Source organism: Notamacropus eugenii, chromosome 4 (assembly GCF_028372415.1).
Source record: "Notamacropus eugenii isolate mMacEug1 chromosome 4, mMacEug1.pri_v2, whole genome shotgun sequence".
NCBI lineage: Eukaryota > Metazoa > Chordata > Mammalia > Diprotodontia > Macropodidae > Notamacropus > Notamacropus eugenii.
Window position 1 is genome coordinate 57164377 of NC_092875.1, and position 27313 is coordinate 57191689.

The following is a 27313-nucleotide window of genomic DNA, read 5'->3' on the forward strand; positions in this document are numbered from 1 at the left end:
TAAAAGAAATTTAAATCAAAGTCAATAAAAGTAAAACAGCAAAATCAGTGCAACTGGAAAGGCACGAAAGAAAGGAAGCCAGACACGGCTAAATACTTCTCTTCCTTCCCTTATATGCCCAGAGAGGCTTCCTCAGGCTTCTAGGAGAGGGGATGGGGCCAGGAGTAGCTGGGAATATGGTCATACTACTACTAGTACTCCCCGGGTGGTAGAAGGTTCTCAGAACAAGCTAGAAGATAAGGGTAGAGGCAAAAACCTAAAGCCTTTCTCCCACTGGTCCTAGGTACTCAGTGCATTGCTAGGATGGGGTTTCTTGAGGCAGATGACTACCTAGTTCTGTTATACTGTTTTAGAATCAGAAGACCTGGATTTAAACGCTGGTTGTTATGAGCAAATTATTTAACCTCTCTGGGCTCTCCTCACCTGTAAAATGAGTGTATGAACTAGGTGATCTAGAAAGAGCTACTACCTTAAGGAAATTTACCATGGACTCTAAGGATCTGAAACATCCAGGGTGTGTCATTTTTTGCTTTAAAGAGTAAAGAGAGGAGGAATATAAACGATCAATGTAAAAAGTACTAAAGTCTGAGAAAAAATATATAAGTCACAGGAATTCTACCTATAAAAAACAGCCTCAAAGCCTTACTTCCTTTATGTCAACTTCCTCTGAGATAAAGTTCTCTTTTATATGATTAGAACTAGAAGGGACCTTAGAAGACCACTAGGACAATGCCTTATCTAGCACCTTAGAAGAACTGGGATTCCAAATATTCTCTCCATTACACCACACTATCTCTCTGTGTTGTTATAACTAAGCAGGAAATGGTCTGGGGTAGGCTACAGTCAAGAAACTGACATCACTGAAAAGGGTGTATGACATACATGAACTCACTCAACTATAATGAAAAGAGACTGAAAATCAGTGCTTTAAGAATAAAAAGAAATTAAATTACTTTTTTTTTTAAAAAAAATAAAATGGGAAAGGGGTAAAACACTATAATATAGTAGAACTTTTAACGACAGGTAGAAGTTAATTTTTCATTCCTAGTAATTTAAAACATTGAGTATAAATGGCTATAAAGTTTCTCTGCTAAAGACACATTCATACATACATACTCAATTCTTGATTTACATAAGTGGAAGGGAGGGAGGGAGATAGGCAAGAAGGGGTCTGTGGGCCCATGGAGGAGGGATGGAACTGGCACACAGTTCAAGGACTATGGAGGGTAGGGAAAGAGAAATGAGAACAGGAAGAGAATATGTGGGGGCTGGGGCCAGACATGGACAGTGACAAGAAAGGACTAGTGACACGTGGGGGCTGGACATGTAGGCAAATTGGTGGAGAAGGTCAAAAGTATCCTCTCCTGGTGCCAGAGGCCTCAAGCCAAGTCTCCAATCTATCTGTTTTTCTACTTTCACTTTTTTTGGAACTGAGTTGAGGTACAAGTGCAGAGAGAGAGCACAGTATTGTACTTTTAATAAAATTTGGGGGGAAGGGATGGTTTTCTTTCAGAAATCTTTACATAAAGTTGAATTTCTGTAATGTGAATTTACATAAAAGCAAGAACTGTATCTATGTATGTAATATAAAATGCTTTATGATGGCACAAAGTTAACTAAGTCTAAATCAATCTAAGCTTTGGCTGACTGTACTGAGGTACAACAGCTTCTAGGAAAGGCCCAGCAAGACTAGACAGACCAGTGATGTCAAACACACACTGTGACCCAGAACACTTCCCAGACTGCGGCTTATCAAGTGAAAAATGTAACAGTAAATAAAAATTTTAAATAAAATTTTTAAAAAATAAAAAATACAACAGAACATGGATAATATTAATATACAGTTTTCTAAGCCAATATGAGGACCTCTTAGCTCCTCATATGGGACCTGAGTTTTAGGTATACTTTGGTGGCCCATTTCTATTTGAATGTGACACCACTGGAATAGATAATGTCTTAAAGAAGCAATTTAATGAAATGCTAAAGTTCAACACCAAACAGAAGGTTAAGTGCACATGTACCCAAGTGGCAAATCAACCTGGATTCATTTGAGGACTTTAAGAGTGGTTCTCTTTTTTGGTACTTGGGAAGATTTACGTCTAAAGGAAATATGACTATAAGGAAACACTTCACTCAATGTGGAATAGTACTGCTTAGTCTTAGTAAAAATTTCAAATATTCCAGTGCTTCAGCAGGTCCCTCTTCTAGATATTATCCTGAATTGAACATGAACAGAAAAGTCAATAGACAGAAGATAGATATCCAAACTTAAGATAGGATGGACCACTCTTACTTTGTCTTTTTAAAGATCCAATTTGAAGAGATAATTCAATTCTGATTCAAAGTAACAAGTAAACTGTAACAAAGTAACAAATGTACTTCAATCCCACTCTCTCACCCACAAACCCATTAAATACAAGGGAGATCAAGTCTCTTAACAGTTTTGTTAAAATTGTAGCACATACCCATTTGTAGCACATACCCATTTCATAGAATCATGATTTTAAAGAAGGGACCTCAGCGGCCATCCAGCACAACTCTCACAATTAACAAATAGAGAAACACAGGTCCAGAAAAGGTGAAGTGTTCTGTTCAAGATCACACAAGTGTTCAGCAGCTGGGCTTAGATTTGAACCCATGTCCTCAAATTCAATCTCTTTTCCACTACATCATGCTGCCTCTCATTCTCTCTATTCTAAATCAATATGACTAAGAAGAAACATCACTCAAACTCACACGAAGTCTTCTTGATTATGAAAACAGTGATTAAAATTCAGCCTCCAAGTTGTTTAGCTGTTTATTTAAACTAATAGGGAAAATCATGAATGTGGCAATCCCTAAAATCCTCACCTGTAGTTTACGTGCCATGGCTACTACCTCGTGGTCAGGAGGGTTGTATTTGTAACAATTGGAAAACATCAGTCGAACATCTGCAGCAAATTCCTGAGCATCTCTGTATTCCCGGGTCTCCAGTTTAGACTAGAAGGAAATGTTACAATTAATAGTATGCAAACATGCCCAGACAGACAGACATACATGCGCTGCTGAGACCTACTGAGAAGGACAACTGTGAGGGAGTTCCTAATACATATTTAACGTGGATATTAGTAGTCTGCTTTTGCATTTCCACTAGTAAGAGGAAGCATCAACTAAAGAAGACAACTGGATGGGCAACAACCTGCCATACATTTGCTTTGAAATACTGCTCTGAGCTGCTGTTCTGAGTAATGTTTTTGGTTAATTATTTCCTGAACTATGGATGAGAGGAGAGCACCCCACAAGGACAAATGGGTTACAAATCAGGAAATTTGAGTTTTAAGTCTTGGATTGGCTGTTACATAGCGTCCAACTAGAGGCAAGTCTCTTTATCTTGGTGTGCCTGCTTCTCCACCCATAAAATGGAAATAACATTGTTCATTGCAACAAAACCTCCCAGCAAGGATTTAGGAGCATGGGCAAAGTCAAATAAGCCAAAGTATGTGGAAAGGAAATGTACTTTGAAGAGGTTAACACAGTGGAAAGATTCCTAGACTTGGAGTTGCAAGGGACTTGAGTCTGAATCCTGGCTCTGATGCTGAATACTTGCGTGATACAGGGCAAATTAAAATATCTGTTTCCTTAACTGTAAAATGGACATGGCAATAAATATGCAAGGCCAGTTTACTCGGCTTTTTTGAAGAAAGCTCCTTACATGTCTTATAAGTATTAAAGAAATGTGAGCTATCTTATCTGTGACATATTCCTGAAGCATTACCAAAGTCAGTTCATCTCATCAAGAGATGAGAATAAAGAACTGTACCTTTCTCAACATCCAGTGTTCAAAAAAGAGAGGAAAAACCTGACCAAAATATTAACTGATAAATCAGCAAAATAGGGACAATTTATTTTGTCACAGAGGTCAGCTATTTCCAATACCCAGCAGGGGGAGCTGGCAGTTATAATAGTAAAATATAAATGAAACCGGGCCAAACATGATACAAATGTCAAGATGGAAAATTTCATCAACTTTACGCATAAAACTATCCAGGGATTAGAAAATGTCAAGGGTGAACGTTAGTCCCACATTATTGAACTAGGCCAATTTAGAAGGGCTCCTGAGAACAAAATGGTTAAGTAATAGTTAGTAGCAGAAACCATCAAAGGTAAGCATACCTTTAAGTAACAGATCAACATTATTTGTATAACAGCAGCTCTACTAAGAAATAATTCTCAACAGGTAAAAAACTTAATTCTGAAATGCCCTAGCTCCAAGTTCCTAGTTCTCCCCACTCAAATAGTCTACACACTTCAGTAACCTAAAACAATTACTCACTTTGATTGTGCTCAGATCCATTGGGTGCTTGATGATATCACAATAATCATGCAGGCCTAAGGCTTCCACGTCCACAGGTTTATAGAAAGGCCAAGCATAGGCTGCATGTTTCTTGGCAAACATCTCCTTGATGATGCCAGTGCAGTATTTTAATTGCTCTGACACTTTATTACTCTTCTCCACTGCATGCTGCTGGGAATCTGGGACGTCCTTCTTTGGAGGCTTTACTGGGCGGCTACTTTCCCGACGGGGGCCCAGCTTTGTAGATTTGGGTTCCGTGGGCAGTGAAGGTGACTCATGAATGGGGTCAATGGTGGTGGGTGTGGTGGTATCTGCTTTCCTCTTCACCCCTTTTTTTGTCTGTACACAAATGACAATGTTAGAAATTGAGTCAATCCTACCCTAAAGTTAAAAACTCCTTTGCCTCCTAGGTGCTTTCCCATTTCTCTCTCCTACCATATTAAAATATCCTTGATATGCATGAATCCAGATCCTAGCATCTATGGAAAATACAGCAGTCACAGGAAAAAAGGTGGCAATTTACTAATAAAAGGGATGTCTAGAAAACTGGGAACCTAGCCACTTGACAACAGCACTATTTGGTATGATACGTCTCTCGGCATGGTTCTTTCAATGTTAAGATATGAGATTCAGTATATGGGGCATAAAATCAGTTAAATCCCTAATATATACGTGATTTATAAACAAAGCACTGAGTTCAGCTACCTTATAACCTTTCATTTGAAAGTTTTTTAAAAGTGCATCTTTCAAAAAACAAGTTTACAAATTCTTTGGAATTTATAGCAGATTGGGTCTCTCTCTACTAGATTTAGATATCATCTGTAAATTTTCTGAATTATAAAACTTTTAGTAGATAATGTTATCTACTAAATTTGTCCTTATAAACTTCAAGATGGGACTCTGATGGTAAGAGCACAATCTCTAAATTTCCCAATTTCACTTTCCAGTAATCTGAATTTACATTTACCTTCACAGGCTGTGGGGCAGTTGCAATGATGGGTGGGTGTGTCTGAATGGGCTGAGGAGCCTGGGGTGGAGGTGGTGGGGGAGGGGGTGGGGGTGCTGGAGTTTGAAGTGTCTGGGCAGGCACCACGGTCATTCCTGGAGTCTGGATGATAAGATCAGGGGTTACAGCAGGAAAGGAATGAGTCGTTTGTACAGGCGGAAGATTCTGCTGAGGGGTCTGTGTTTGGGGTGGGGTTGATGCTTGAGTTGTGTTTGGTACCACTGAGGCTCCAGGTTTTGACGTTACTGTCAAAGATAAAAGAAAAGAACGGTCATATGCAACTGACAGGACAGATAATTCTGGATCATAGGTGTGGAAATAAGGATAAACAAACAACATACTAAATATAAGCAATACTCAACATGATGTTACTATACAAAAATCACTGAAATGCAGCCCTAAACCTCTAGCTTTTTGAGTATACCCAACACAGCAGCAAAATGTATCATACATGATTTTACAAAAGTTCTTAAACAAGTCTGTGACTGATCCTCAAGGACATTCACTACTTCCCAATGATCTTAAGAAGCTTCCCTACAGTTGTTTCATAGAATTATCCTGTCATGTACTTGAGGTTTAGACTTCAAGAGCAGAGCATACAACCTGCCCAAGAATGTCTGGTTTGTACATAAAGAAATACCCTTCATACTTTCACATAAAGTAGATATTTCAAAAAGCACTCCTGAATCATTAATACGAGGAAAGAGTCCCAAGCAAAAAAGAATCCGTAGCTTTTGCAGGAATTTCTGCAGTCACAATTTTGTAAACCCTGTGCTTCTCTAAAATCTATGGTAAAAAGAATATTTTGGGAGGAATGAATCAACAACCATTTATTAAGTGCTTATTACATGTTTGGCACTGGGCTAATCACAGAGTATAGAAGACAAAAACCAAACAATTCTTGATTTCAAAGACTTAACATTCTAACAGGGGTGACAACCTATATATATATATATGTACGTAAAAAAAAAAATACAAGGTTTGGTTTTTTGTTGGGGGGGGGGGGGAACAGATGGACTTGCAGAGAGGAAAGAAGAGCTGTTCAAACAACTGGGGGGACCAAGAAGGGCATCATATTGGTGGTAACACCTGAGCTATACTTTGAAGGAAATTAGATATGCTAAGGAGAGGTAGAAAGGAAAATTGGTGACTGAAGGTAGTGGCTCTTTTTACTGAGGTTGTTTTGGACAACCTTTCCTTTTTCAATGCTTTTCTATGGTTTAATGTTTTCTGTTCCTCTTCAACGCTGCTCTTGGGTAAGCCTGGGAGTTTTACACTCCCAATTCTGTCTGGCAGAAATGTATTCTTGTAAACCGTACAGGTAAATTCAAAGTTCATTTCAGCTTAGTCTGACAGTTATAACAAAAGAACCCTATTAAGAATAGAGTTTCCTCTGGCAATTTAACTACATAGTTTTCATTATTAAAACTTAATTTGGAGACAGAATACTAACTGGCTTTGTCTATTTGCCAATCTGTACTTATACTTGTCTTTCCTGGTAGGCAGAAGTAAGGTTGATGGTAAGTACTGTTTGTATTTTGTTATATTCAGTACCTTCTACACAATAATTTCCTAATTAAGTTTGTTGAATTCAAAACTTTTAAAGGTAATGTCTCCTTTACTTCCCTAAAAGCTTTTAATTAAGAGCTTTACCTGGGTAAAATGAAAGGAAATGAGTAATATTCACATTTCTATATTAAAGATTTATATCCTAATTTATCTAAACTAGTTCCATAGGTAGACATATGGGAGAAAAAACAACCCATAACTCTCCACCAGTCATTCTAGGGAGAGAAAGCCATCTCTAAAACTCCTGGAAAATCATGGAATGTTTAGTTTATGCTACCCTAGTTTTAGAATTGTACGGTATAGAATCATATGTATAAAAAAGTCAACATACAACACAAAAAGATCCTATTTTTGTCATTCCTGTAAGTTGTTGTTTTTTGATGTTCTAGTTGTAAAAACCATCAGACAGTTCATTCCAAAGAGAAAGAGTTGAATTTAAAAGGGAGAAAAATCTTCAAGTCTTGTTAAATGTACTGTTAAATAAAATACATTCCAACTGCATTTAAAATGTCAAAAATGCTACTTTTTATTGGTTGGGGCTGCTAGTAGGTATAGAAAAGCAACAATTTTAAAAACAATTTTCACATGCAATCAAGAACTGCAATTAACAATTTTAAAATGCTCTTTTCCCTCAGGTCAACTTTCGAGTTTTGAGGTAAGCCAATATGGAAGACTTAAGCAAACAGGGAACAAGGTTAATAAATATAAGTATATTCACATTTCCAAATTAAAAAACAAACAAACATAAAACAAAGCCTAATAAATGAGGGAGTTCCGATCTTATTTTGATCTGCAGCCCATTATCTGGTTTTAGGAGATTCCATCAGTCTATCTGCTTTGGTCAAAAATATCATAATACCAACCAAGGATTAATAAGTACACTAAATGCTAAAAAGTGGAAAGTGCCATAAATTTAGTCAATCTCTCTCAATTTAACACTAATATATTCTGTGAAAAACCTTTGTAGGTGCAATGAGAGAGCACCCCAACCACTGCTCTGTCCCATGGGTTTAAAACGACAGAAAATCTCAAGGGTAATAATTATATGTTTATTTTTGGGTAACAAATTTCCTTTAACTTTTTGGCGTTAAAAATAACACTTCAGAACTCTCTCAAAGAATCCCTCCAATCCCCCAATTTAATTCTGTGTAAAGCACAATAGCAAAAAAAAAAAAAAAAAAGATAAAGAGGAAACAGATAGGCTATTTCTCAAATTTTTATGACTGAAATGGGTCACATTGCCAAAAGCACTAGACTTTCCAGTTTCCCATATAGAACAAGGGGAATTGTTGGAATGACTGTTAGATGTGTAATGTGGGGTCGTTCCTGGAGCAAAGAAGGGAGTGTCTGAGGTGGTCAGCACCAGTTACTCTACCTGCTTCTTTCCTCCCACGTCCTCTTCCTTTTGCCTGGACTATTACGATTTCAGTTTCTTCTGGGGGCAATTCAGAGATTTTCTGCAAGAAGAGCTTCTCTAGAGCTTCTGCCATTAAGACTATGTCATCTCCTGGCTGGATTAACGAGACACATATGGTGAGTGAGTCAGGCAGCACTGTCCACACCATAGCAAACCAAGTGACAGCTCCGTACCCAGCACTCCAATGTGTACAGCCCCAAGATCCAGCACCCTACACTGCTGCTTTTCTAAACACTGTGCAGTAACATTTTTAAAATAGGAACCCCAAGTTAAGAGACTTTTCCTGTTCTTAATTTTCCTAGTAAGGGTACTTACTAAGGCCATCAGCCTTTCATTGCAGTTTATGTCTGTGCCCTTTAACTGTGATTCTGATAAGTAGTTCTAGATGAGAAGATGTTACTAGCTTGGTATAAGTGAACAATGAACTTGGAGCTTCAAGACCTAGGTTCAAGTTCTGCTACTAACATTTACTAGCTGTAGAATCTTGGGAAAGTTACTTCCCTTTTTAGAAGCCTCAGGTTCCTCACCTGTATAATAAGGGATTAGACTAGACAGGCTTTAATATCTCTCAGTTTCAGTAATGAGTGCAAAATAGTAATGTTTCTTTGGTATACATTTACTAGCTTCACACAGATACAAAACTCTATGGTTCTCAATCTGGCTATTCTTTTGCAATTACATAACTTCAAATCAGTATAAGCAGTCCTGAAAAAACTAAGAGGCACTTACTTTACATCTCATACAGTTTTAAAATAATACCTGGGGAGGCAACTATTTATCAATGTAGAGAAAGATTTTCAGCGTGGACTACTTTCAAATATAGTAGATCAAACAAATCCCCCTTCCCATCTCTTCTTGAAAGGAAGACAACCAAAAGTAGAATGCAGGAGTTTTCCCCACTAAACCCTTCAGTGAAATGAAATTTATATGGACAATTTCATTTCTCAGGCAGGAAAGACCTGAGGTTCCTGCTTAGACTACAGTGAATGAAGTTAATTGTTAAAAAGTGGTCAGTTCTGCAGGAACTGTAGGAATCTGTCAGAAAGATTCATCACAGAGATTACTAGAAATCCTGTCCCACTGTACCTGCTCTTCTCTGTTAAGGCAGTCATTGGAAAGAAAGCATTTTAAAGAGCAATTCTTGATACGTTACGTTGTCTGAATGAAATGAATCGCAAGAACATTGGATAGGAAGTCAGAAGGTCTATTCCAATCCTCTCCATGCTATTTACAAGCCTGTGTGACCTTGGGCAAGTCTTCACTTTTCTGAGCCGTATTTTATTAACTTGTTAAATGAAGAACTTGAACTAGGGCATCTCTAAGCTTCCTTCCAGCTCTGAATCTTAAGACTCTATCTTTTTAAGTTTTACCAATGTTACTCTTAGCACCAGTCTAACTGTAAGAGCATGGGGCAGAATCAGAATTGAAAGGGCATCAGAACATAAACACAGACTGTATGTAAAACATCACCAAATCATCAAATAAAACTTATCCTGGAGAACACCTGAAATCAAAGAGCCACATTAAAATTTATTTTAAATACTAAATATCTTTTTGCCTATTGTTCTAAGTAGAACTATTTGAATAATCGTCTGTGAGATCTTAGTAATCCTATCTCTTGATTTAATAAAGAAAATGAACTCACAAAGAAATTTAAGGAACAAATCTGTCTACAGAATGAAATGAAATGACAATGGACCCAGAGGACCCCCATCAGAAAACAGTCATGGAGAACCTACCTTATTGTAGATGTAACAATTTGTAAACATCGTGTTAAAGTCCTGGATACATTCGTGAGCGTTCCAGTAGTAGTTATTCTCCAGGCGCTTCTTGATTGTTCCCATGTCCATAGGTGTTTTAATAATTTTATAATAATCCTGATAAATAAAAAGAGGCCTAAATGTTAATGCAACATAAAGTACAGGTTACTTTGATTATACTTCCCAATCTATAAATGCACACTGTGAGTGGCCTATGCTCAAGTCCCTAGGGAAAGTAGAAAATGCAGGGCCAATACTTAAATGTTTATTTTTGTAACATTTCAGCACATTCAAGAATGGAGAACACATAGATTGTGTTTCTGATAACTTGCTACAGCTACTTTGCAGGTAGTTTAGATTTTTACTGACTCCACTTTGAAAATAATGGCATTACATAATGCTGACTTTCCATAATCATTTTATTCGTCCTAAAGGAACCCTTTAATTATTACGCATGACTCTGGAGGAAAACACATACACCACTCCAAATCAACAGTCAAGTGGAATGAGAAGAGTATGATACCTGAATTCAAAGAGAAACCTAAGTTTGAATTTCACCTTTTTGTGTAACTATGTATGTTAACTTTTTATATGTATACAAAAGTCACTTGAAATCCTAGTTTCCTTATCTATAAAATGAATATAAGGTTTTGCTGAGGCTCCTATGAAATAATGTACACAAAGTGCATTTTCAATCCTAAAACTGGCTATTACATCACCAAGTAACTATTTGATTACTTTGTACTAATTTGTACATATTTTGTACATATATGTGTACACACACACAAATGTACATATTTTCTCATATATATATATATATATATATATATATATATATAATGTTTTCCTTGACAGAATGTAAACTTGAGGACAGGTACTACTTTATGTCATTTTATGCCCGGAAACGGACACTGTACCTGGTACATAACAGATATTTTTTTGAACCCACCCATGTGGAGTCTTCCTGGCAATGACATTGGAGTGATTTGCCATTTCCTACTCCAGATCATTTTACAGATGAAGAAACTGAGGCAAACAGAGTTAAATGACTTCCCCAGGGTCACAGCTCATAAGTGTCTGAGGCCACATTTGAACTCCGGTCTTCCTGACTCTATCCACTGCACCACCTAGCTGCAGACCTGTGTTAATTTGTTTTGCTTGACTATACTTATTACTAGAGACTGGAGAAATGCTCAAAGTTGAAAGTCATTTTTTAATGAAAGTATGAATAAATTTTTTTTTTAAAAAACTGCATACAGAGTATGGTTACACACAGAGATATTTGGAGATAAAAGGGGACAGGAATTTCAAGTAAGGAGATGCAAGGAGTACGCATTTGTAGGATGGTGAGAAACTCTGCTTGATTAAAGCTTATTCTACGTATTAGGTAGCAACAGAAAAGGTTGGATAGGTAATAAAGATTATAGAAAACTATGAAAGTCGGGCTTTATTTCTAATTTGGTTAAGAAAGGAAAGCTAGAGAATGTAACTAATTCCATTAAAATGTCAGTACTCTCCTACTTCTAGAATATATGAAGAACTAGAGCTCAACAATAATTTACTCAGAATGCTTTCTAGAATCTGGCAGAGATCAAAAAGGGAATGGCCACAGAGAACTGAAGATAAACAATTAGAAAAACTGAGTTCTGCCAAAGGCTCACTCAAGGGTGGGGAATCTGAGGCCCTCTAGGTCCTCAAGTGACACTTTAACTGAATCCAAACTTCACAGAACAAAATCCCCTTAATAAAAGGATTTGTTCTGTAATATTTAGACTCAGTCAAAAGGCCAAACCTGACCCCTGAAAGCTCTGCCACTTACTTGCTGAGAGAATTGGAATGCTGCAGGAAGGTTATTCAAATATGGTTTGGAAGTCAACAAGTTCAGTTCTCTAATTTTATTTATATGAAACTGGTGTCCAAAAGAGTAAGACTTCCTCAAGGTATTAAGTAGCAAAGGCAGGATTGAAATCCAAGTCTTCTGATTCCAAAACTAGTGCTCTTTCCATTATATTGTACAGTTTCATGTGTCTATTTTTTCTCACAGAAACCATAAAGTAGGTAGTATGAGCACCATAACATCTTATGGATAATATAACTGAGGCTTAAAGATTGCGAAAGAATGCATGGTTTTAACATGGGTAAAGCTAGAAATGAAAGGAAGGTCTGAGAGTCTAAGACCCCACAATTTCTTAATTCTTTTGGTTTTAGTTTCTGAATCATTTGTCACAGGAATTTTAGTTCTAGCATTCTATGATGATACACGTATGTATATATAAGCACACATACAAATACACATACTTACTTAACATGGATTATATTAGAACCTCACTCCAACAGAATTCCGTTCATAACAGAATTTGGTTAGATCAGATGTCCTATACATTCATTTATTTGGGGAATTTGCCAAGGGATCTCATTTGTGCAAGATGGCATCTGAGTTCCCTTCTAACTAAGAACTAATTCAATTGAAATTAGAGCCTGATCTACAATATGAGAAAGGGAGGGAGGGAGAATAGACAAATAAAATGTGCATATATGAGAAAGGGGAGAAGAGAGGTTAGATAAGGTGGACTAAATAGTAAAGACTGTAACTGTTAAAAAAAATGTGAGAAGCAGAAAGTATTTAACTTTCATAGCCATAGAGAAGGGGAAGGATTCTTAACCCAATAAGGGATAGAGCTAACTATGAAAGATAATTTAATGAAATTCAAGAGCTTTTGTACAACCAAAATGAGCAACTAGGATAAGAAGAAATGAGGTGAAGCAGGAAAAAATTATTTGCATCAAATATCTGTGGTCTAGCATTGAAGATTTAGAATTATATATAAATTATATATTACATATAAACAGAAATATAAAGTCAAAAGCCATTCCCCCAATAGACATGACAAGGATATAAATAATCAGCAAAAGAAGGAGTACATTCTATAATCAGCCATAGGATAGAACACTCCAAAAATCATTAACAATAAGTGAAATACAAATCAAAACAATCCTAAGGTTTCGCCTCATACTTATCTAACTGGTATATAAGCAGTTGGTGCTACAAGGAAATATGAGAAGACAGGCATTTTAGTGGCTGTAAACCGGTACAACTATTCTGGAAAACATTTGTAATTAGAAGTACTTTTTGTGGTAGCAAAGAACTGGAAATAAAAGTTCAACACCCATGTACAAAGCACAGATAGCAATGCTATGGATAATTAAAGTTTTAGTCCCTCCCCCCATCCCAATTCCCCAAAGAAGATATGAAATGTCAAAGTCAGAATTGTTATGTAGATCACTGTTGGTCAATAATAGCTATAGTTCCAATAAAAAGATGGTAGATTAGATAAGTGAAGAAATGTTTAAGATGGTATCTGAAAACTGGTTTTGGATTTCTGGACCATGACTCAAAACACTGGAGAGAGATATGTGGTGTGGAACAGCCCACCTAACTGAAGCCTTACAAATCTAATTAAAAGAGCTTTAAATTGAAAAGGAAGAAGGGAAACTGAAGTATAAGAAATAAAGAAGAGAAAAAGTCTAAATAAAATCCATGGTCTTATACTGTACACAAATGTACATAGTTAGCTATAAAAAATAAGGTGAAATAAATCTTATTACAAAGAGTAGAATTTAATTCCACTGGGTGCTGCTAAAATTTTATGGGATGAGACCCATGAATGCATTTGGCTTTCGAAGGACACACCAAATTTCAAATGGATAGGAAAAAAAAAAAAAGGGGGGGGGGGGGGGGGCGGACCGGAATTGAGGTGGGAAGGGGGAGAGGGAATCATGAGTAGCAGTATATACTAAAGAGCTATGCTCATTTCAGTAAATCCAGAAACAAGAATAGGGAAGCATGACAGAAAACACCAGGGGTGAGACGCAGATGCGGAATGGATGCAGAAACAAATGTTACTGTCTAAACTAGAGATCACACAGACAGAAAAGAGATATAGGAGTTCAGAAAACAGATTACAAACCTGGCATGGAGGCATGTTATAGTAGCGATTATCAAGACATCTGCTGGAACTCTCTATGCCAAAATCAAGGCAGCTACTATTTATTAATATGCCTTAATATCTTGGATCAGATTCTGACCAACAATGAAATGGTTGCTAGGAAGGAAATAATGGGATCCTTGGGGATGAATTACTGACAATTCAATCTTGAAATTTATGATAAGGAGAAAAGTTCTGTAATCTGATATGTACCCTAGATTTTGGGACAGGTTTCACAGAAGACAGCACAAGTAATATCTAATGGTCTAAAATTCAATAATTCTACAGGGAAAGTCGGCCAAGGACAAAATTTTGAAAGATGAAATGATATCTGAAGTCACAAAGAGAAACAATGATGAATCAGGGAAAAAGGGGAAGATGTTGTTGGAGGTACAAAGGGTCAATCTGATGTACAGGGAATTCACTAACCAATTCAGATTTTTAAAAGATAAGTAATGTGAGGTAACTGATTCCAATCCAGCCTCAGACATTTACTAACTATATGACCCTGGGCAAATTATATAGCTTATCAATTAAAATGGGGATAATAACCTACTTACCAGGGTTGTTGTGGTGATAAAATGAGATAATATTTACACTTAGCCTAGTGCTTGGCACAAACTAGGCACTTAATAATTGCTTGTATGTTCATCCCTGCTCTCCAAACTGGATATTTAAACCCTGATATCCCCCCCATGGTGTCTCAAATTCAATATATCAAAAGCGAAATCTTTATATTTCTACCAATATAAATCCATCTTCCAAAATCTGCTCTTTTGGTAAAGGACCACCATCTTTCATTTGCTCTAGTTCCACAACCTTTATGTTATCCTCAGTTCTTCATTCCTACTCACCAGGCATATTTAATTGATTGCTATATTGTTATATTCTACCTCTATTCCCCCTCCCCATCTATTCTTTTTGCTAGTCATGGGGCCGGCACCCTAGTTCAAGCTTTATCACCTCTCAACTAAGTTGAAGAAGGAAAAGATTTAAAACAATAATGTGAAGCTCTTTTGCGTCTTCAATCCATCTTTAGTACAGCTTCCAAAAGTAATTTTATCAAGGCCCAAGTCTGCCCCCACACAAAAACTCCAACACCTCCCTATTATCTTTAGATCCAAATATAAGCTCCAGCCCCAACTCAACTCTTTATATTACTTATCTTCCTATGCTCTTACAGTCTAGCCAAACTGACTTTTTTGCCGTTCCTCACCTGCAATATACTCCATCCCCTCTCCCCATGCCATGCTCCCATGTCTGGAATTTCCCCCCTCATTTTAGAATTCCTTGTTTCTTTCAAAATTCTGCTGAAGAAATACCTTTCCCAGAAGGCCCCAGTTCCTAGTACTATCCTTGCCATATATTTTCCTCGAATTTCTTTCTTTTAAAATGTAATCATCAACAATCACAAACATCTCAGGACATGAAGAACAAGGAAGAACATACAACGATCAGTGAACTTCTTATGAAATAAAGATTTGGGTTGGGGTTCTTTGGGGGGGAGAATGGAGGTTTTATATACAGTTGATTCTCATAATCTTCATTAGTTATACTCTAAAGTCACTGTGAACACTTAATTAGTGAATACTGAACTATTGCTCCTAGGGGAAATAAAGGTTAGGTTCCTGCAAGCCTCTGGTCACCTGTACTTTAGCACACATGTCCTCATGTGTAGATCAATGGATTTCCTCTTCCTTTCTCTGTATGTACTGTTGATTCATTAACAATGAACTCAGAGCCAACAGCACTGTAAGTCATGCCCGAATGAAACTTATCTACCATATGTATTTTATCCATAAGGCACATCACAGCTTGTTTTCAGGAACACTAGAGAACATTTCAGCATTATTCCTAGGGACCATTTTAGACAGTGAAATCACCAACAAACAAAAGGCTTAAAAATGTGGAAAATGTGAAAAAAGACACTTGCTTGCAATATGAAAGAGCTGAAACAAGAAGGTAGAGTGTCATCTTATTTGATCTCAACTAGGAATATGTGTTCACAGTTGAGTTGAATTTTTCCCTGCTCTGTGCATGTCCATTAATGGCCCAAAAATGACATGACTATTTAATTAGGACTGTATATAAAATTTATGCCTATACACATAGTAAGAAATATGCTATTTTTAACCCTTTCTGCAGCTACTTCCCCACTGTGAAACTTTTAAAATGCTTTTATTTTATTCCCCCTACCTATCACTGTTTAATAATCCACTTTCCAAGTAGAAACCATCTCTCCTAAGAAAGAATATTTGTTCTGTATAAAAGAAAAAAATGAACCAATATATTTGGATATATATGATAGTGGTTCTGCATCTGTGTCTGCACTTGACTTTGTCAAGGTGGATGGCATGCTTTATTATTATATTTGCTGAAGTCACACTAGATCTGTGCTGCTCTAGGTCATGAGACCTTTTAGTTGTTCCCTTTATATTATTCTGGTCATCATGGGACATAATCTCCTGCTCTAGTTAATTCACTCTATCAGTTCATATAAATCTGCATATTTCTCTGAATCTATCATAGTCCTCATTTCTCATGGCACTAGAATATATGCTATTAATACATCACAATTTAATTCAGTCATCTACCAATCAATAAGCACCTAATCTGTTTCTAGTTATTCAGGTTAACAAAAAGAGTTGTAAATTTCCTCACCTCTGATCTATTTGGGATATCAAATAGTAAACAAGTCAGATTAACAAGTACCTCCCGTGTGCCTAAATACTAGGGATAAAAAGAAAGGCAAAAAAATAGATTGTACCTTCTAATCATAATGTAAATGAAGGAGGTAACATATAAACAACCATATATAAACAAGATACATAAAGGAAAGTTGGAAATAATAAACAAGAGGGAAGACTATCACAGAACTGCTTATGGATCCCACAGTTAAGAGACATTTCTAATAGGGAAAACTCTTATGCAAAGGATTTAAAGAAATAATAGACCAACAACATGAAAGTCAATGAAAAAACAAATTCCTATACGGAGTGGGAAAAATCCTTTTATCCACTAATGGTTAAAAATACACTCACAATTATTGTCCCACTAGATTTCTCCCAAAGTCATACGTCATATATGCCATATCTTCTTTTACTTAAAGTTTGCCCCCAAAAAGCAATTTCCATCAACTTCTTCTTTCTCCCTTTATACTATCTGATTATTTTCGCTTTTCCTCCTCAATACGAATGGCTCTCAGGGTGAGAAGAGAGATATATTCTTATAGACTTTATGGTGTTATACATTGATACTAGTCAAACCATTCCATAAAATATGGAATTAGGCAAAAAAAAGTGATTAAACTCTTCATACCTTTTAATCAAAGAATCCTACTGCTGGTTATATACTTTGAAGATGTCCATTACAAAAAGTCATTCGTGTGTGTCTGTGTGTCTATGTGCACATGTATGTATGTATGTATGTGTCCGTGCATGTGTTTATGTATAAGCACATTGTGAAATAAATAAGTAGGTGCTTACCAACTGGAGAATGGCAAAACATACTGTAATATATGAATGATGCAATATGCTATAAAAATAAAGAACTCAGAGGAATATATTAAGATTAGTATTCAGTAAGCAGAGCATATTTGCAGTTACTACAACAATATGAAGGAAAATAACTGAATATTGTGTACTATTAATGACCCTGACTTCGAAGAAAAGATGAAGACAGAGTGAAAAGTATTCAGCAATGACTTATATTAAACTAAAAGATTTCAAGACAACCAAAAAAACATTTCTCTCCTCTCTGGGTCCTTAGAGTTGCTTACAGAACATAGGCTTTTATGATCCTGCTTATCTATATCCTGAAAAACCATATCACACAACAACTAGGAAGGAAAAACACCTTGACCTAATTCTCAAAGAAAAGTTTTCCCAGACTTTTTTTTTTTTGCTTCTACTTATCATTGCATGGACATAAATAAGGAAAATATAGTAAAATCATAAGAGTTCTCAGGAAACCACAAAATTTAAACGAAGGCAATAATCACAGCAAAACATAAAAAAGATTATTTATAATTCTAATAAGGCACTGTCTCATTTCTTTTGCTTTTCTATTTTCATCTTCATGACTCAGTGCTATTGATGATAATATTCTCAAACTTTCACTCTCATATTCACCCACTGTCTCCAAGAGACTGGAACCTTAATCTACCCCTTTCCCATATTCCAGTTCTTTTTCTACTACCTTTCAAATATGTCCATAGCTTCTCTACCCTTAAAAACTTTCATTAGATCACAGCATCATATTACATCTCTCCTCCCTTTCTTACCCCTAGAAAAAGCTATCTATAGTTGCTGCTTCCAACTCCCCTCCTTTGAATCCTTACCTCTGAAATTTGGTTTCTGAGCTCAACACTCAACTGAAAATGCTCTCTCTAAAATTACCAATGAGATACCAAATAGCAAAATCTGATAAGTCTTTTCTCAGGCCTCATCATTTTCAATTTATTTGTTTCATGTGATATTGCTGACCACATCTCTTAGATATGACCACTATCTCCTCTATAGGTATACAAGAAAATACTTTTTTCCGTATTCTCCTGTCTACTCCTTCTCTATCCCTTTTTTGGCTCATGTATATATGCCCAGTTGAGGATACTTGCCAAGATTCTGTCCTAAGTTCTCGTCTCTTACTCCTCTATTCTCTCCTTCAGTATACTCATGAGTTTCCATTTAACTATAATCATTATAGAGATGATTCAGAGACCTCAACAGCCAGTTCAAGTCTCTCCTCAAGAATGTCAGTCCTGGACTAACAATTGTCTGTTAGACATTTCAGGATAGATACGTTCAAATGACAAAGAAAATAAAACATGTCCAAAATGGAACTCATTAACTTTCCCAGTAGAGCTTCTCCTTTTCAAAATTTCCCCATTTCTGTCAAAGGCAACACACAATCACTATTCCAATATCCCAGGTTCATAAGCATGGAATCATCTTTGTCTTCTCACCCACCTTCACCTCACATAACTAATTAGTTGATAAATCTTGCTATTTCTACCAACATCTCCTCACATCCATCCCCTTCTCTCAACTCACATAATCACTACTTTAGTTCATATTCTAATCACCTTTTACCCAGATTACTACAGGTCTCCTAATTGTTTTCCTTGTCTTTTGCAATTCTACATATTGCTGCAAAAGTAATTGTTATTGCACACCAACGTGATCAGGTCCACCAACTCTAGTAGCTCCTCCACTGCTTCTACAACAAACTATAAACTCCTTTGTTTATCTGTTAATGCCTTTCATAACCCTGTTTCAACCATCCTTCTAGGTTCACTGAGCATTGGTTGTGTACTCTGTAATCCAGTCAACTGGCCTTCTCACTGTTCCTCACTCACTCAATCTCCCATCTGTGTATTTACACTGGCTGTTACCTATTCCAGGTATGAACTCCCTCTTAACCTGCATTTCATAGAATCCTTCTTTTCATCCAAGATATAGCTCAAATGACAGCTTCTACATGAACTCCTACAATGCTAGTACATTCCCTCCCAAACCTAACTCTTCATTACTTTGTATTTTACTCTGTAAGTACATATACTTTTTGATTCTCCCATTATAATGGAAGTACCTTGTAAGAATAGAATTTAGGTTTCTGTTTCATATCCTCAATACCTATAACAATGTCTGACAAACAGTAAGTAGTAATAAAGGTGTGTTGATTGATATAGCATCACAGAAAAGCCACCCTAAAACCACTCAGATTAATAGAACAGCCAAACCTTTAAACTCCTAGAAAATATCAACTGTTTCTCTGGGAAAGGCCAGAGAAATAAATACAAGAAAAACCATTCCAGTTGTTTTAACTGGCCAAAATGTGGCAAGGCGAAAGCGTTCAGGTCAGGGTACTTACAGGGAGGTTCAGCTTGACTGCATCCACAGGCTGTTGGAAAGGCCACGCAAACTGATGTTTCCATAACGTCTTAAGCACCACTTTGAGCAGATATTGCAGTTGGTTGGTTTGTCTCTTGGGTTTGTTAGGGTTGGAAGTCTCTGGAGGTGGGGGATTACTGCCTGCAGTGCTGCCTTGCTGAGGTTGGGCCTGGGCCTGCGTTGTAGACATTTGTGTAGTTTCTAGTCCATCCCCCATTACTGGTAAATTTCTCAGTCTTGTCCCAGGGCCGCTCTCCACAGACATGCTATTGATCCCATTGCATTCTTCACCAGGAACTCTGTAAAAGAAAGAAGACTTATCACCACATGTAAGCAGCTCCCGATTTTACAACTCTAGTAATTAAAGTTTCACTTGAGTCAGAAGGGACCTGAGAGGTAGGTCCATCTACATTAAGCAGTAATTTTATCATATAGACTGAACAACCCTAAAATCTATAGGACTATTTCAGCCAAGTCCCTAGTGTAATTAGTTTATGGTCTGTGGTCTAGTTTCTTCACATTTAAAATAATGAATGAAGCAAAACAAACAAACAAAAAAAAAAAAACCAAAACCAGAGATGTTCAAGGATTTCTTTTGTGACAGCACTTAACACTTACTGCAGATAGGCAATGAACTAAGAGTAGAAATAACTAGGGCAATAGGCTGAATTACATGTGTGCTGTGCTTTACAGGGAAAGATGTTATATGACTCTACACACCATGACAGCTGAGCAAATTGTAGGTAGCATATAAATGTAATTGTGTGTATTGTGTCATAAAAATGACAACTATGAAGAATGCAGAAAAAATCCAGGACTTTTATGAACTGAGTCACAGAGAAGTAAACACAACGTGGAGAACAAGTTACAAAATATTCACAGTAACAAAGAAAAATGAACAAAGTTCTAAATGCCTTTAGAACACTGATGAATGAAATAACTGATCATAGCTTCAGAAGCTAAACCTTGACCACCACTAGACCTCTTATACAATAAAGAGATCCAAAAAAAGAAGAAAAGTTCCATATATATAACATTTTTTTATAGCAGTGGCTCTTTTTCTTACTGTCAAAAACTGGAAGCTAAAAGGGTATCCACATGTCTGAGGAGTGGCTATACAAATTAGGGTGAATAATTCTAACAGATAACATAATGATATTGAGCAGTAGGAAATTATGATAAAGACAATTTCAGAAAAACCTGGGAAGTTCTATGAACACAGAGATGTGAGCAAAACCCAATCAACAATTTATATAGTAACAACATTTTAAAGAAAGAAAATTTGAAGGAGTTTAGTGCAATGACCAGAGGATTGATAAGGAAACATTCTACCTTCTTTCTGATATAGAGAAAATGAACTCACGGTACAAAATGAGATGTATATTTTTAAATACAGCCAATGTGATGACAAATGAAAAATGCTGCAGTGGTATATAACAAATACTTAAAATAAGAAGAAGAATAAACCTTCCAGTGTGTTGGGAGATCTTTCATGGAGGATTAAGGGAAGCACAAGGATGAGAATCACATAGGATGAGCAGAGGCTGCTCAGTTATAATTTATATGAATGGAAGAAATGTTGACATTGACTCATTATAAATGTGTCATCCATAAAAAAGCCTCATCCACACGTTTTTGTTTTTGTTTTTTTAAAGAATATCTCTAATTCATTTTCTCTTATCAAAAAAATTGGGGAAAAAGTGAGGGGAAGGGGCAGGATAAGGAGAGGGGACATGTATCATTTAAGGAAATATACTAAGTCAGTAAGAGGACAAGTAGCAGAGAATTCTGTGAAAGCTATCAACACTTACTACTGATTATACTTGACTCTTTGGGTCGTATATTCATGCTTCTAGTCTTTATAGTTGTGTGGGGCCAAATCACTATATCACTATTATCTCCTTGTCTTTTGCTCCTTCAAAACAGAAATGTCATATTTAATTCCATATTATTTACTTCAAATCAGTTTAGGATTGAAAGGTATTATACAACCATTTTGTAGATTTTATACCCTTTCAATAGCCCTTCTGAGATACGTTCTGAGATTTTAATTATCCCTTAGAAAAGAAATATAATGCAGTAGGCTATATATCATTAGGGTAAAGTTAAGAGGAATCTTAATTTATTCATATTCTATTATTTAAAATGAATATCTACTGAACACCTTTCCATGGAAGTCACTTTGAGGAATACAAAGATGACCAAGAATTTCTTGGCCTTCTAGAGCATAAATAATCTGTAGGAAAGTTAAAGCATTGTTCTATAAAACAGAATTGTAAAAATAAATGTCAAATGAGGAGGTACTCAGAAGCAGAATAAGATTTATGTATAATTGTATGGTGGTTTATTAACTCATTTGATCCTCACAAATATACCCATGAGATGCCATAGGATATAGCATTATTCTCATTTTACAGATTAGGAAATAGACTCTCAGTGAAGTTGTGACTCACTCAAGCTAATAATTCTGGTATGTGATAGTAATCAAAATACAAAATTAGATCTCATCACTAAGACCAGGGGTGTCCTCCTTTTATCTCCAACTGGCTACCTCTTTGCTCAGAGATAAGTGAGACAACACATAAAATGAGGTTCAACTGTTAAGGTCTAGTAGTTCTCCATCACCTGGGTTCCTCCTTTTGGCAGGTAAATATGTTTTTATAAGAGACTACCTACATATGAAAGGATGAGCTGAACAGGAAGCTGTCTTTCAATTTTTGTATTTGAAAACTAAATATATTTGGAGATATTACATCCACTTAAGGGGGGGAGGCAACAAACAATGAACAGAGCTTACTCCCAGTTCATTATATCACATGGTTAAGTACTTCACTGAAATAGACTCCTTTTTTATTTGTGCTGTTAAAGCTCTAAAACAGGAGATGTCAAAACAGGGGGGCCTGCAAATGCAGAATCAAGATTAAAATGTAACTGGGAAATATATATTCAAACTAATATGACTGAAAGGATTACTGTGAAGAAAGTATTTAGAAAAGTTATACTATGTCATATGTGTATACGTAAATACACACACACATTTTGAACCGTTATTACAGTCAGGACACTCTGAGTAGCAAAAAAATGAGTCAGGAATGTGAATCCAGGCTCTGATGATTTCCATGATGTTCTATGGTATATCCTAAACAGTACCAACTCATTAGCTATATTGGTTTCCAAACTTACCCCACAACAAATTTCTCTATTTTTGCTAAGGACACCACAATCCTATAGTCTCCAAGATTCAAAACTCTGAAGTCATTCTTGACTCTTTTCTCATTCCTCTGTATCAAACCGATTGCCAAATTCTGAAAACATATGCATCACCATGTCACTACCCTATTCAAAAATATTGAACAGTACTACTGTGCCTATCGCTTCTGGGATAGAAAACAAATATATCAGCCTGGCATAGCAAGGCTTTTACAATTTGGCTGCCACCTATCCCATTTCAGTCCAATTATAAATTACTCCCATTTCCACATTCTCTCTTTTAGGCAAAATTGTCTATTACAAGCTACTCCTACCAAGGGCATTTCATCTCCTGCCAATATACTTCTGTAAGAGGGGAGGGGGGGAGCCCCCTGAAATGTACTCTTTCTTTTTTTACAATTACATATATGTTCCACAAATTATTCTTTAAAAATTCCACAAATTATTCTAAAAAATTTAGAAAACACGCTGCTTAACTGCCTTTATGACGCTGAATATAGTTCCAATATTTAAAAAAGGGAAGGATAAAGCAAAGAAAAAGAACTACATAGCAAATAGTTAGTGGAAACAAATTAAATAATGTAAAATAAAATCTTAGTTAAAAGACTATAGAAATGTATTTAAAAAACAATTCACAATAATCACGTTGATTTTTACAAAGGATGAGAGGATAGTTCAATATTAGGGATACATACAACTAATTAAAACATATTAAAGCAAGAGTATTCAAAACCATATGTTTTACACAGTAAGGGCAACATTTTAACAATGATCAATTGTGAAAGACTTAGGTATACTCCAAGATAATTCCAAAGGACTCAGGATAAAAAATGCTATCTACCTCTCTCTAGAGAGAGAATGATGAATTCTGAGTGTAAAACGTAGTGTAATTTTTTTCATTTTATTTTTCTGACTTATTTTTTTGCAACATGGCTAATATGGAAATATGTTTTGCATGATTTCACATGTATAATTGACATCTTATTTCTTGCCTTCTCATTGGGTGGGGATGGGCTGGAGGAAGAAGGAGAAAATTTGGAACTCAAAAAAATTTTTAAAGGATTGTTAAAAATAAGTAACTAATAAAAGTAGAAAAGTGAATGATGTATCAATAAATCAAGAAAAGGCCTTTAACAATGTGCAACATTTATTTATGTTAAAAATTTTTATAAAGCACAGGCAGAAGATCTTTGCCTGTTAATTTGACCTCTTACATAAGGCCACTTTTCTCTCATCTGACAATGCCATAACTCTAATGTAGGGCCCTCATACCTCACACCAGGTCTACTGCATTTGCCAGTGACTGCCAGTCTGCCTCAAGTCTCTCCTGACTCCAATCTATCCTCCATGTAGCCACTAACATGATTTTCCTGTCACACACACCCACACCTCCCTCCACCTCAACCTCTAACTCCCAACCACCCTCAATAAATTCCAGTGGCAACCTGTTCCCTCCAGGGGCAAATAGAAATTCTGTTTGGCATTCAAATCTTTTTGTAATCAAGACCCCACTTCCCTTACACATATTTTTTTCTAGTCTTCTTACACCTCATTTCCCCATCAGGTACTCTTCAAACTAATGACACTGACTATTCCACAAACAAGACAATTCATCTCTCTTGTGCACTTCTCTGGCTATACCCTATGCCTGAAATACTTTCCATCCTCCATTCTGCCTGCTGACTTCCCTGGCTTCCTACAAGTCCAAACTAAATCCTAACTTTTATAGGAAGGCTTTTTAAACTAAATCCCTCTTAATTCTAGTGCCTTCCCTGTGTTGCTATATCCTGTATATACTTGTCAGCACATTGTCTCCCCCATTAGATTGTAAGCTCATTGAGAGGTAGAGACTATAATTTTTAACCATTTTTTTCTTTGGTATCCCTGGAGCTTTAATGCAGTGTCTAGCACCTAGTAGGCACTTAGTAAATATCTACTGATTGTCACCCTCTAATTTTACCTAGGTTAGTCCTAAGAAACATGCAATAAGTCATCATCCTGTAGGTAGAATCTTCCAGAGCCTCTCGGTTATGAATCAGTTAGTTAATAGGCATTTATTAAACACATGTAACATGTGGCAGGCACTAAGAAATGTGCAAAAGAGAGGCCTGATCAAATTCACATCCTGACAGAGAGAAGACATGCAAACTATACACAAATAAAATATACAGGAGTAACTGGAGATAATCAGAGAGCCATGTACAGGAATTAGAGGGGATTGGTAAAGGCTTCTTGAATTAGGTGAGACTTTGGCTAAGATCTTAAAAAGCCAGGAAAGCCAGGAAGCAAAGATGAGATGGGACAGAATTCTAGGTATAAGTCTAGTAGAAATGCCCATCGTGGAGAGAGGAGTGTAATATGAACTAGTGTCACTGCATCACAGAGTACACACAAAGGGGGAGAGGAAGGTGGAAAAAAGCAGGAAAAAGTAGGAATTGGCAAGATTATGAAGGACTTTAAAAGTGAAACCAGATTTTGCATTTGATCCTGGAATCCTAGGGATCTGTTGGAGTTTACTGACAGGAGAAATGGGATTGGTGATATGATCAGACCTTTATTTTAGGAAGGTCAATTTGATAGCCAAGTGAAGGGTGGACAAGAAAGAGACTTGAGGCAAGGAGACCAAAAATAGCCTAGAATTGAGGTGAGGAGGTTCTGCAGAGTTGATGGTAGTCTTAGAGAAGACAAATACAAAAGATGTTATGAGGAAAAAAGATTGACTTTACCACTAATTTTCTATGTGGGATGAGAATAAGGATTTGATGATGACACCCAGTTTTCAAGTCTGTGACTAGAAGGATAGTAGTACCCTCCCTTGATAGTAACAGTACAATTTCAAAGAGGGAGGATTTGAGGGAAAATATATTAAGTTCAGTTTTCAACATAGTGAGTTTAAGATATCTAAGTGACATCTAGCTTGAGATGTCCACTAGGGAGGAAGAGATGCAGGACAAAGGTCAGAAGAGAGGTTAGGGCTGGATAAATAGTTCTGAGAAGTATTTGCATAGAGACAGATGATAATGAAATCTATGAGAGTTGATATCAAGGGAAAGAACGGGGTCAGCAAATGTTTTCTGTAAAAAAAAAAAGTCATTATTTTAGGTTTTGTGGATCACAAGGCAAAAATCAAGGATATTATGTTGACATCTAAATAAAGAGAGAAAACAAATTCCCACAAATCTTTAACAATACAGGTCTACTAATGAGAATGGAATTCTTTTTGTGGGTTACATTTTGCTTAACTGGAATTAAAAATTAGTGTTCCCTATCATCTAAACTGATCATAAACCATAGTAGGAAGGATAGGTGAAAGCACCTCAATTATAGTTAAATGGATTTTGAAATATGAAAATTTCTTTTGCACTTTGCATCAAGGTTAAAAATACACTGCTGGAATTGTAGTTTGAATTGAGAAAAATATTCCTGTAAATTTATGTGGGAATGGAAACTGACTTCTTGTTTTAACTTCTGATGGCACAACAAGTGTATACAGCATTCATATTGTAATTCAAAGAATAGTTGCCGTGGAACTGAGTTTACCACAGTATAAATTTTACATACAAGTGCTATTTTACATTGTAATTTTAAATGTAATAGAAGCTAATTTCCAAAGGCATTCATGTTGGTAATAGTGGGATGATTCTACTCTATTAGAAAATTTTCAATCTTGGCCCTGAGTTAAAAAACTAGTAATAAAAATGTCACATCTTCTATGTTGATATAATGGGAATGTAATTTTAAAAATGTAATTAAAAAAATATCAAACATTGCAGAATAGCAATTCATTTAACTCTGTCAAGTTTTATCTGTATCAGTGAAATCTGCAGTGTAACAAGCTAGTAGTATGTAGAGATGCCAGTGTCACATTCAGTTTCTGTCTCACATAATCAATTCTGACACTGTACTGCAATGGCAGCCATGGAAGTATGTAAATGAAAGAATGTGGCTGTGAAGAGTGTGAATAAAACTTTATTTATGCATATTGAAATTTATATTTCATACAGCATTCACATGTCATGAAATAGTATTTTTGAATTTTTTTCCAACTGTTAAAGATGTAAAAAATACTTGTTTCTTGTGAACTGTACAAAAACAGGCAGCAGGTTAGATTGCTGTTCCCTGGTACAGGAGATGAATTGGA

General features: G+C 36.2%; 1 protein-coding gene across 1 annotated transcript in view; it reads right to left on the reverse strand.

Moving 5' to 3' along the window:
• Positions 1 to 27313, reverse strand: part of BRD4 (bromodomain containing 4) — a 185860-nt gene that overhangs the window by 67779 nt on the left and 90768 nt on the right. Inside the window, 6 exon segments of the mRNA XM_072601166.1 lie at positions 2851 to 2979; positions 4313 to 4672; positions 5301 to 5584; positions 8284 to 8419; positions 10065 to 10202; positions 19943 to 20261. Of these exon segments, the coding sequence (XP_072457267.1) occupies positions 2851 to 2979; positions 4313 to 4672; positions 5301 to 5584; positions 8284 to 8419; positions 10065 to 10202; positions 19943 to 20227 (1332 nt within the window). The 5' untranslated portion in view covers positions 20228 to 20261.